This window comes from Tamandua tetradactyla, chromosome 4 (assembly GCF_023851605.1).
Source record: "Tamandua tetradactyla isolate mTamTet1 chromosome 4, mTamTet1.pri, whole genome shotgun sequence".
In the NCBI taxonomy this organism is placed as follows: domain Eukaryota; kingdom Metazoa; phylum Chordata; class Mammalia; order Pilosa; family Myrmecophagidae; genus Tamandua; species Tamandua tetradactyla.
The window spans coordinates 40,408,201-40,421,062 of NC_135330.1; the positions used below are offsets into that span (position 1 = coordinate 40,408,201).

General features: G+C 39.0%; 1 protein-coding gene across 1 annotated transcript in view; it reads left to right on the forward strand.

The window, feature by feature from the left end:
* SWT1 (SWT1 RNA endoribonuclease homolog) overlaps positions 1-12,862 on the forward strand; it is a 165,765-nt gene that overhangs the window by 65,634 nt on the left and 87,269 nt on the right. Inside the window, exon 14 of the mRNA XM_077156787.1 lies at positions 1,648-1,779. Coding sequence (XP_077012902.1) covers positions 1,648-1,779 — 132 coding nt within the window. The remainder of the gene's footprint in view (positions 1-1,647; positions 1,780-12,862) is intronic.

The following is a 12,862-nucleotide window of genomic DNA, read 5'->3' on the forward strand; positions in this document are numbered from 1 at the left end:
GGATATCTCTCTGAACTGTAAAGTAACATGGCAAACATGGCGACGTCTGCTATCTTTCTCTCCAGGTTTACTACTCCATGAAGCTCCCCCAGGGGCATTTTCCTTCTTCATCTCCAAAGGTCTTTGTCTGCATGGTTCTCATGGCTCTAAAAAGGAACTCTATCCAAAATATTTCTTATTTTAAATGATTCCAGTAAACTAATCAAGACACATGTGGAACGGGTGGGGTAATAGCTCCATCAAACCAAGGTTAATACTCACAATTGGGTAAGTCACGTCTCAATGTAGATAATCTAATCAAGTTTCCAACCTATAGCACTGAACAGGGATTAAAAGAAATGGCTGCTCCCACAAGATGGATCAGGATTAAAACATGGCTTTTCTAGGGTACATAATCCGTTCAAACCGGCACAGGCAGTTTCTTAAATTAAGCGTAGAATTACCATGTGCCCCAGGAATTGCAAGTATATACCCAAAAGAATCAAACAGAGGTGTTCAGACAAATACTTGTATATGCATATTCATAGCACTTTTAAAAGGTGGAAACAACCCAAAAGCCCATCGGCTGATGAATGGATAAACAAAAGGTGGTATATTCATACAATGGAATATTATTCAGACATAGAAATGATTGCTTATGTATGCTGTGACAAGGATAAACCTTGAAAACTTACTAAGTGAAAGAAGTTAGACACAAAAAAAGAACATATACTGTATGATACCATTTATATGAAATTTCTAGAATGTATAAATATAGAAACAAAACATCGGTGGTGGGGAATGTTTGATGACAATATGGAAGATCCTTTTGAGTGATGAAAATGTTCTGGAATTAGTGGTGTTGGTTGTACAACAGTGTGAATGTACTATATGCCCCACTTTAAAATGGTTAAAATGGTAAACTTTTTGTTATGTATAGTTTTCCACAATAAAAAATAATAAATGCTTAGGAGAGAAAATTACCTCGAGTGCTACCACCTAATGGCAACCATAGCTAACACTGTTAGTATTTTTATGTCCACTCAGCATTGTTTTCAGAGTTATGTTTTTATTTTTTATATGTGGTTGCTATGTTATGTAAGTAAATTTTATTCCTTCGGTGTATTTTTTCTATTTTATGGATGGCATATGCTTTATTTAGATGGTTGTTTGGTATTCCATCATGACTAGTTCATTATTTGCTTAAAATTTTTTATTATGGTAGACATTTAGGTTGTTACTAATTGCTACCCTATTGTGAATAATTATTGTTTATGATAGATTTTTAAAAATGGATTTAATGGATGGACACTTGATTTACAGTTTCAACAATGTAATGTCTAATTTTTTCTTCTTCCTTATATTATGTAGTACTGAGTTGAATATAGATTGCTAATATTACTTCTTGTCCATCTCTTATGGTTTCTTAGAATTAAGCACTATTCTCCGAGCTTTTTTACTTTAGACAGCCTAGTTTTTTACCTAGATCCTTTGCATGTCTGTTAACCTAGACTTACACATAGTCCCTTTTATTTCTAATTTAAATAGATAAGAATTATGAAATGTACATAAATATTTCTTTATTTCATACACTGGCAATGGAAGTATTTGAATTATAGTGAATATGCATGTATACATATGGGTGTATTTTCTTTTTCTCTGTTTTAGCATGGATGTTTTTCAAAGATTGGGCTCTAATTCAGCTCTGACTTCTTCAAAAATTGCATCATTTGAAGAAGCATTTCTATATCTTCAAAAGTTAATAGCAACTGTGAAGGATATTCTTGAAGGAATTCAGAGGTAAACATTATAAAAATTTTAATGTTTTATTTATCTGTTACTTTTCTTCTTCTAGGTGATCAGCTTTTTCAGAGTTGCTGGAAGACTTCCAGCAACTTTTTGTAACTAATGGCTTTTAGAGTCACCTATTTCTTTCTCACTTCTAATGAATAACTATTTCTAATTTGGACTGTAGGAATGTTTCAAACTGTTTCCTTTCTATAAAAAATATACCCAATTTTGAGCTTCATAGGGAACCTTATTTTCTTTGCTATCTAACTTAGACCTCCTAGAACATTGCCTGGCACATAGCGAGCACTCACTAATTTTTTTATTTGTTGAATAAATATATGTAAAGATAGTTAGCATTGCCTTTTTAAAAATTGTTTTATTGTATAGTATAACATACATACAAAGCAAAGAGATTAAAAAAAACAGTTTTCAAAGCACTCTTCAACAAGTAGTTACCGAATAGATCTCAGAGGTTGTCATGGGTTATGATACAATCCTCTCATATTTTTCCTTCTAACTTCTCCAGAATATAGGACTCTAGAGGGCTTAAATATTTTTTTATCATCACAATCGACTTTTTTCCTTCTTTTTTTGTGAACAATAACATATGCACAAAAAAATCTATACATTTCAAAGCACAGTACCAAAATTAGTTGTAGGGCGTATTTCAGACTTTGGCATGGGTTACAATTTCACAATTTTAGGTTTTTACTTCTAACTGCACTAAAATACTGGAGATTAAAAGAGATATCAATTTAATGATTCAGCATTCAAATTCATTTCTTAAATCCTATGTGCTCTGTATAACTCTGCCATCACCTTTGATCTTTCCATCCCTCTCTTTAGGATGTTTGGGCTATGGCAATTGTAAATTTTTCATATTGAAAGGATCTGTCACTAATATGGGGTAGGGAGATGGAACTATCTGATGTTCTGGTGAGTCTAGACTAGTTTTCAGGACTTATCTGAACCAGGGACCCATCTGGAGGTTGCAGGTTTCTGGAAAGTTACTCTAGTGCATGGAACTCTTGTGGAATCTTATATATGCGCTGGTATTCTTTAGGATTGGCTGGAATGGTGCTGGTTGGGGGTTGGCAGGTTATAATAGATAGCAAGGTCTAACTGAAGCTTGTGTAAGAGCAACCTCCAGGGTGTAAGATAGTGGTCCTTTTTCGTTCTTTTGGTTATTGATATCCAGTTCTTCCATGCCCGATTATTGAAAAGAATATTTTGTCCCAGTTCAGAGGACTTGAGGGCCTTGTCAAAAATCAGTTGATCATAGATTCAGTGGTCTTTTTCTGCACTCTTGATTCGATTCCATTTGTCAATGCTTCTGTCTTTGTGCGAGTACCATGCTGTTTTGACCACTGTGGCTTCATGGTTTTAAAGTCAGGGAGTGTTGCTCCTACCACTTCATTCTTCTTTTTCAGATGCTTTTAGCTATTTGGGGTCTCTTTCCCTTCTATATGAATTTGCTAGTTAGCTTTTCCAAATCTTCAGAGTAGGTTGTTGGAATTTTCATTGGTCCTGTGTTGAATCTGTAGATCAGTTTGGGGAGAATTGACATCTTAATTATATTTAGCCTTCCTGTCCATGAACAGGGAATGTCTTTCCACCTATTTGGATCTCCTTTAATTTCTTTTAGCAGTGTTATGTAGTTTTCTGTGTACAAATCCTTTATGTCCTTAGTTAAGTTCATTCCCAAGTACTTGATTCTTTTAGTTACTATTTTGAATGGAATTTTTTCCTTAACTGACTCCTCAGCTAGGTCATTGCTTGTATATAGAAATGTTACTGATTTTTGCACATTAATTTTATATCCCACCACCTTGCTGAATTTATTAGCTCAAGTAACTTTGCTGTAGCTTTCCCAGGATCTTCCAAGTATAGTATCATAACATCTGCAAATAATGAGAGTTTTACTTTTTCCTTTCCAAATTAGATGCCTTTTATTTCTTTGTCCTTCCTGATTGCTCTAGCTAGCATTTCTAGCATAATGTTCAATAATTGTGGTGATAGTGGGCATCCTTGTCTTGTTCCTCATCTCAGGAGGAAAGTTTTCAGTCTCTCTCCATTGAGTGCAATACTGGCTATCAGTTTTTCATATATTCCCTTTAACATATTGAGGCATTTACCTTTGATTCTTATCTTTTGGAATGTTTTTATCAGAAAAAGATGCTGAAATTTGTCAAATGTTTTTTTTCAGCATCAGTCAAGAAGATCATGTGATTTTTCCCTTTTGATTTGTTAATATGCTGTATTACATTAATTGATTTCTTGTGTTGAACTGTCCTTGCATTCCTGGTATAAACCCCCCTTGATCTTGGTGTATAATTATTTTAATGTGTTGTTGGATTTGATTTCCTAATATTTTATTGCAAATTTTTGCATCTGTGTTCATTAGGGAGATTGGCTTGTAGTTTTTCTTTCTTATAGCATCTTTACCCAGTTTGGGTATTAAATGATATTAGCTTCATAAAATGAGTTAGATAGAATTCCTTTGTCCTCAATTTTTTTTGGAAAAGTTTGAGCGGGATTGGTGTTAGTTCTTTTTGGAATGTTTGATAAAATTCCACTGTGAAGTCATCTGGCCCTAGGCTTTTCTTTGTAGGAAGATTTTTGATGACTGTTTGAATCTCTTTACTTGTGATTGGTTTGTTGAGATCTTCTGTTTCTTCCTGAGTCAGTGTAGCTTGTTTGTGTGTCTCCAGGAATTTGTCCATTTCATCTGAGTTGTCTAGTTCGTTGTTCATAGTATTGTCTTGTGATTTCTTTTATTTCTTCACTGTCTGTGGTAACATACCTCTTCTCATTTCTGATTTTGCTTATTTGCATCCTCTCTCTTTTTTTCTTTGTCAGTCTTGCTAATGGCCCATCAATTTGATTGATTTTCTCAAAGAACCAACTTTTGGTTTTATTGATTCTTTCTATTGTTCTTTTGTTCTCCCATTCATTTATCTCTGCTTTAATCTTTCTTATTCCTCTTCTTCTATTTGCTTTGGAGTTAGTTTGCTGTTCTTTCTCAAGTTCCTCCAGGTGTGCTGTTAAATCCTTGATTTTTGCTTTTTCTTGTTTTTTAATATAGATATTTAGAGCTATAAACTTCCCTCTCAGCACATCATTTGCTGCATCCCGTAAGTTCTCATAAGTTGTATTCACATTTTCATTCATCTCCCGATAGCTATTGATTTCTCTTTGACCCACTGATTGTTTAAGAGTGTGTTATTTAATCTCCATATATTTGTGAAAGTTCTCATTCTTTGGTGGCTATTGAGATACAGCTTCATAAAGTGCTTTGAATAATTTCAGTGTTTTAAAATTTATAAGGACCTGTTTTGTACCCCAGCATATGCTCTATCCTGGAGAATGTTCCATGAGCACTAGAGAAGAATATATGTCCTAGTGCTTTGGGGTGCAATAAGGTATCTGTATCTGTTAGGTCTAATTCATTTATCAAGTTATTTACTTCTCTGTTTCCTTGTTGATCTTCTGTCTGGTTGTTCTGTCTATAGTGGGGAGTGGTGTATTGAAGTCTCCACATATTGTTCAAATATCTATTACTCCCTTCAGTTTTGCCAATGTCTGTCTCATGTATTTTGGAGCTTCCGATTGGGAGCATAAACATTTATGATTGTTGTATCTTCTTGGTGAATTGACCCTTTAATTAGTATTGAGTGTCTATATTAGTTAGGATTTTCTAGAGAAACAGAATTAACAGGAAATATCTGTAAATATAAAATTTATAAAAGTGTCTCATGTAACCTTGGGAACGTAGAGTCCAAAATCCATAGGGCAGGCTGTGAAGCTGATGATTCTGATGGAGGATCTGGACAAACTCCACAGGAGAGGCTTACCGGCCAAAGCAGGAAGATTACAATCCCCTTGGCTGATTACAAATGGAATCAGCTGAGGATGCAGCCGACGTGATCATGATTTAATTCTATGAAATGTCCTCATAGCAACAGACAGGCCATCACTTGCCCAACCAGACAAACAGGTTCCACTACCTGGCCAAGTTGACACATGAACCTGACCATGACAGTCCACCCCTTGTCAACTTGGCAGCTATAATCATCACCTTAAACCATACCTAATTTCTAAATAGAAAACAATAAAAGACACATTTTTTTCCCTCACCTAACAATACTCAACTGTCCTGCATATAACAGGAAACAGATTAAATCTCCCCAGAACAGGGTGCAAGTCCTTTGGTAATATTCATTCTTAAACTTGTATCTTACAACTTATGTAGTATAACATGAACAAAGCAGCATTACAGTCCTTGTTTCTGTAACTGATCATGTGGTCATAGTTCATATTTATCACTACCTTCTTCCATTACCCATTCCATGTTCCCTTTACCCTCAGCAAGCATCTCTGCTAGCCATGGTTCTTTGCCTGGTGGGGTGACTCAAACCTTCATTCCTGAAGTTTCAGAGCCATTGGTAGTCCTGCCTGGATTGGGTTGTTGCACTTTTCCATTAACTTTAATCACCAGGCATGGTAGTACTAAAAGATGCCCTAGGGGATTTCCCATATTCCAGGAAAACTCTTCTTTACCTCCATCGTGTAGTGGCAGTCCTATTTCCCCCTGATAGTCAGGGTCAGTCAACTCAGCCAGTAATGTAATCCCCTTCTTAGCTTGTTGATCCAGGGCATGGGTAGCCCAATGTGACCAGGTGGCAGTCTAAGATTCCAGTTCAATTCTAGTTCCACTCCCACTTTTGGAACTAAAACCTGTAGACCAGCAGAGCTCAGGGTCACAGGGACAGAAAGTGAAAGTTTTCCTAGTGGATCACTATGGGTAATAGTGAGTGGTGCCACTCCTATTTCCACCCCTTGGTTCCTGGACCCGTGGATCCTGGCTGTGGGAGAAACAGCACCATACAGTGGATTCTGATTCAGAGCATACACTGCTTCCTGGAGAACATTACCCCAGCCCTTCTAGGTATTGCCACCTAGTTGGCACCTAATTGAGTTTTCAGAAGGCCATTCCACCGTAATATCAATCCAGCTGCTTCTGGATAATGGGAAACATAGTAAGACCAGACAATTCCATGAGCATGTGCCCATTGCTGTACTTCATTTCCTGTGAAGTATGTTCCTGTATCAGAAGCAGTGCTGTGTGGAATACCATGACAATGGATAAGGTATTCTGTAAGCCCATGGATGGTAGTGTGGAAGAAGCATTGCTTGCAGGGAAACCAAACCCATATCCAGAGTATGTGTCTATTCTAGTTAGAACAAATTGCTGCCCCTTCCGTGAAGGGAGTGGTCCAATGTAATCAACCTGCCACCATGTAGCCGGTTGGTAACCTTGAGGAATGATGTCATATCAGGGGCTGAGTGTGGGTCTCTGCTGCTGGCAGATGGGGCATTCAGCAGTGGCTGTAGCCAGGTGAGCCTTGGTGAGTGGAAGTCCATGTTGCTGAGCCTATGCATAACCTCCATCCCTACCACCATGACCTCTTTGTTCATGAACCCATTGGGCAATAACAGGAGTTGCTGGGGAAAGAGGCTAACTTGTATCCACAGAAATGGTCATCTTATCCACTTGATTATTAAAGCCTTCTTCTGCTGAAGTCACCCTCTGGTGCGCATTCACATGGGACACAAATATCTTCATATTTTTAGCCCACTCAGAAAGGTCTATTCACATACCTCATCCCCAGACCTCTTTGTCACCACTTTTCCAATTATGGTCTTTCCAAGTCCCTGACCATCCAACCAAACCATTAGCAACAGCCCATGAGTCAGGATACAAACGCACTTCTGGCCAGTTTTCCTTCCAAGCAAAATGAACAACTAGGTGCACTGCTCAAAGTTCTGCCCACTGGGAGGACTTCCCCTCATCACTGTCCTTCAAGGACACCCCAGAGAGGGGTTGGAGTGCTGCATCTGTCCACTATCGGGTGGTATCTGCATATCGTGCTGAACCATCTATAAACCAGACCTGAGTTTTCTCTTCCTCAGTCAGTTCACTGTAAGGAACTCCCCAAGAAGCCATAGTTCTGGTCTGGGAAAGAGAAGGTAATATGGTAGGAGCTGAGACTATGGGCATTTGGGCCACTTCCTCATGTAACTTACTTGTGCCTTCAGGACCTGCTCTGGCCCTATCTTGTATGTACCACTTCCATTTTATGATGGAGTGCTGCTATGCACGCCAAACTTTATGGCTTGGTGGGTCAGACAACACCCAGCTCATGCTAGGCAACTCAGTCTCATGGTAACTTGGTGGCCCATGGTTAAGCATTCAGTCTCTACTAATGCCCTGTAGCAGGCCAAAAGTTGTTTCTCCAAAGGAGAGTAGTTATCTACAGCAGGTGGTAAGGCTTTGCTCCAAAATCCTAAGGGGCTGCATTTTGATTCTCCTATAGGGGCCTGCCAAAGGCCCCAAACAGCATCTGTATTTGCCACTGACACTTCCAGCACCATTGAATCTGCTGGATCATATGGTTCAGGCGGCAGAGCAGCCTGTACAGCAGCCTGGACCTGTCGCAGAGCCTCATCTTGTTCAGGTCCCCATTCAAAATTACTAGCTCTTCTGGTCACTGGATAAATGGGCCGGAGTAACACACCCAGATGAGGAATATGTTGTTGCCAAAATCCAAAGAGACCAACTAGACATTGTGCCTCTTTTTTTGGTTGCAGGAGGGGCCAGATGCAGCAACTTATCCTTCACCTTAGAAGGGGTATCTCGACATGCCCCACACCCGTAGAAAGCTAGAAATTTCACTGAGGTGAAAGGCCACTCTATTTTTATTGGATTTATCTCCCATTCTCTGACATGCAAATGCCTTACCATAAGTCTAGAGTAGTTGCTACTTTTTGCTCACTAGGTTCAATCAACATGATATCATCAATATAATGGACCAGTGTGATGTCTTGTGGGAGGGAGAAGTGTTCAAGGTCCCTATGGACAAGATTATGACATAGGGCTAGAGAGTTTATATACCCCTGAGGTAGGACAGTGAAAGTATACTGCTGACCTTGCCAGCTGAAAGCAAGTTTTAACTGTTTCTGGTGGTCCTTACTAACAGATGTTGAGAAAAAAGAGTTTGTGAGATCAGTAGCTGCATACCAGGTACCAGGGGATGTATTGATTTGTTCAAGCAATGACACCACATCCGGAACAGCAGCTGTAATTGGAGTTACCACCTATTGAGTTTATGATAATCCACTGTCATCCTCCAAGACCCATCTGTTTTCTGCACAGGCCAAATAGAGTTGAATGAGGATGTGGTGGGAATTACCACCTGTGCATCCTACAAGTCCTTAAGAGTGGCAGTCATCTCTGCAGTCCCTCCAGGAATACAGTACTGCTTCTGATTTACTATTTTGCTAGGTAAGGGCAGTTCTAGTGGCTTCCACTTAGTCTTTCCCATCATAATAACCCTCACTGCATGAGTTAGAGAGGCAACATGGGGATTCTGCCAGTTGCTCAGTGTATCTATGCCAATTATGCATTCTTGAGCCAGGGAAATAACAACAGAATGGGTCCAGGGGCCCACTGGACCCACTGTGAGGTGGACCTGAGCTAAAACTCCATCGATCACCTGACCTCCATAAGCCCCCACTCTGACTGGTAGACCAGAGTGATGTTTTGGGTCCCCTGGAATTAATGTCACTTCTGAACCAGTGTCTGATAATCCCTGAAATATCTGATCATTTTCTTTCCCCCAATGCACAGTTACCCTGGTAAAAAACCGCCAGTCTCATTGGGGAAGGCTCGGAGGAAGATTAACAGTATAAATTTGTGGCAGTGTAACAGGGTTCTACCCCAAAGGGACTTGCCTCCCTTTCATTCTGGGTCTGTAAACTGTCTCAAGTTTGGAAATTGATTAAGGGGCCATGATTCTGTTTTTGTAATTCAAGTTAGACTTCTGTTCACTTGACCTAGAACTCTTTTGTTTATACAGCTCAAACAAGAATTTAGTAGACTGCCCATCTATTGTACTTCTAGGTACCCTGTGATTTACTAGCCAGTGCCACAAATCTCTACGAGTCAGATTATTTGACTCCTACTTTGAGTTTGCTGTCTATTGTAATAGCCATATCCACCCTGTCTTTGGCTATTAAGTACTGCCACCTGGCTTCTGCCAACTCAGGATTCAGTCATCCCCATTATGTTTAAGAATTCCAGCTCAGTGATAGCAGTTTCCACGGTAATATCTGACCTATAGAGAACTACAGTGCAACTACAGAGCTCTTCAGAGATGATGGCACTAGTCTTACAAATTTATTTCTCACTGTTCTGGTAAGAGTTGCATCCTCCAGACATTCCCGGGTATAAGAGCAGGCTTTGCATGATAAATCCACTCTAACATTCCAATCTCTCTAAGCCTTTGTATCTCTTCATCTAAATTATACCAGGGCAGTTCTGGCATTTCAGCCTCAAGTAATGTCAGCCACCTTTTGATCCATGTTTCAGCCAACCATCCAAACAAGCTGTTGATGCCTTTTCTAACCCCTCAAACTATAATATTGAATGCAGAATCTCTTCTTTATGGGTTCATATCAGTGAATTCAGCCTGATCCAGCTTTAAATTCCTCCCACCATTATCCCACATCCTTAAGATCCATTGCCATACATATTCCCTTAATTTCTTTCTATATAAATTGGAAAACTTATGCAGTTCTTTTGGAGTATAATGTACCTCCTCACGTGTGATACTTTGTACCTCACCTATAGGGGCCTATTGGAACTTTAGTCTAGTTATAGTTCTAGAAAAAATGAGGGATGGTGGGGGTGGGCCATGAATAGAATTAGAAGTATCTTCCAAGCCATTTGCTTCAGGGCATTCATTTGCAGTTTCATCTGGTGAAACAGGATTAATCACTCTAGGGCTAATCCCTTCAGGTGGAGGTTGGGTGGCCAGTTACTCAGGGCAGGCTGGAAGTGAGGCAGCTATGTCCTTAGGACAGACTATTTCAGGGTTATCTAGAGAATATTCAGGATGACCTAGGGTTTCAACCTTGCCACTGACATCATTATCAATCCATATGTCACCATCCCATTTTTCAGGGTCCCACTCATTTCTAATCAATGTCCTCACTTTAATGGCAGAAGCCATGCAAGATTGAGATTTCAGTTTACACTGTAAAGGTTCTACTCTAACAATAAGATTCTGAGTCTGACTTTTGGAGTTCTCATGTCTGTGGCTACAGGAAATAAGATTTTCCTTCAGGACACTCAGAAACATTTACATCTGTCAAACCACTCATAAGTGTCTCATTTTAAACACTTATGTCCATCCCTCTCACTCATTAATGTATACAGTGTATCTAACAACAACCAACCGACATCTCTATACCTCCTATTTCCACAAAACTCCATAAAGGTATCAAAAACATTATCTCCCAGAGCCTGGCTTCATACAAGCGAAGCATTAGGAGAATTGAATGGTGATATTTTGACTATCTCTTTTGCCAACTCACCCCATGAATTAGCAGTATCATTCTGATTATAGGAATTAGAGTTCTTAGTGCCTTTGAGTCCAGTTAGAGTAGAAAACTATCATAAAAACCCATTTTTAAGATTCTATTTATTAGCAATCATTCCTGGTACCAAGTTGTATTAGTTAGGATTCTCTAGAGAAACAGAATCAACTGGGAATATCCATCAATATAAAATTTATAAAAATGTCTCACTTAACCATGGGAACATATAGTCCGAAATCCATGGGGCAGGCTGTGAAGCTGATGATTCCAATGGAGGGTCTGGACAAACTCCACAGGAGAGGCTTGCTGGCCAAAGGAGGAAGAGAGCCTGTCTCTTCTGCATCCTCCTTAAAAGGCTTCCAGTGGTTAGATTAAGCATCACTCATTAAAGAAGACACTCCCCTTGGCTGATTACAAATGGAATCAGCTGTGGATGCTGATTAATTAAATGTGATCATTATTTAATTCCATGAAACATCCTTTTAGCAACAGACAGGCCAGCACTTGTCCAACCAGACAAACAGGTACCACCGCCTGGCCAAGTTGACACATTAACCTGACCGTGACAGTGTCCTTCTTTGTCTCTTATGATATCTTTACATTTAAAGTCTATTTTGTCTGATACCAGTATAGCTACTCCTGCTTTCTTTTGGTTACAACTTGCATGGAAAATCTTATTTCACCCTTTCACTTTTAGTCTTTTTGTATCCTTGTGTCTAAGATGAGTCTCTTGTAAGCAACATATAGCTGGATTATGTTTTTTAATCCATTCTGCCAAGCTGTATCTTTTAATTGGTAAGTTTAGTCTGTTAACATTCAAAGTTTTTACTAAAAAGGCATTTCTTGATTCCACCGTCTTATCTTTTTTGTTTTATTTGTCAGATCTATGTATTCTTTTCCCTCTTTGTCTTTCTATTCTTTAAATTGCCGTTAGTGGTACTCTTCAATTCTGTGCCCTCCTCCAGACTTCCCTCTACTGTCTTTTTTTTCAGCCAGCAGAACTCCTTTTGGTATTTCTTGTAGGGCCTGTCTCTTGTTGACAAATTCTTTCAAAACTTCTTTGTGAAAACTTTAATCTCTCCATCAGTTTTGAAGGACAGTTTGGCTGGGTACAGAATTCTTGCCTGGAAGTCTTTCTCTTAAGGGATCTTGAATATCTCATACCACTGCCTTCTTGCCCCCAGGGTACTAGTTGAGTAGTCAGAACTCATTCTTATTTGATTTCCCTTGTATGTTTTTGACTTGTTGCTTTCAGCATTTTCTGCTTCTCTTCAACATATGACAGACGGATTAGTATGTGTCTTGGGGAAGACCTGTTAGGATTTATTCTTTTTGGAGTTCGTTGAGCTCCTTTGACTTGTATATTTATGTTCTTAATCAGGGTTGGGGCGTTTTCCCCCATTATATCCTCAACTACTCTTCCTAGCCCTTTATGACCTCTCTTCTCCTTCTGGAACACCAGTGATTCTTATATTTGTGCACTTTGTTTTGTTTCTCATTTCCCTGATATCCAATTCAATTTTTTCCATCTTTTTTGCGTTTTCTGTTTTGAGTCTTGAAAGTCAGTTATCCTGTCCTCTATATTGTTTATTCTTTCTTCTCTCTCTTCAAATCTGGTGTTGTGTGCCTCTAGTATGTTTTTTGTTTGGTC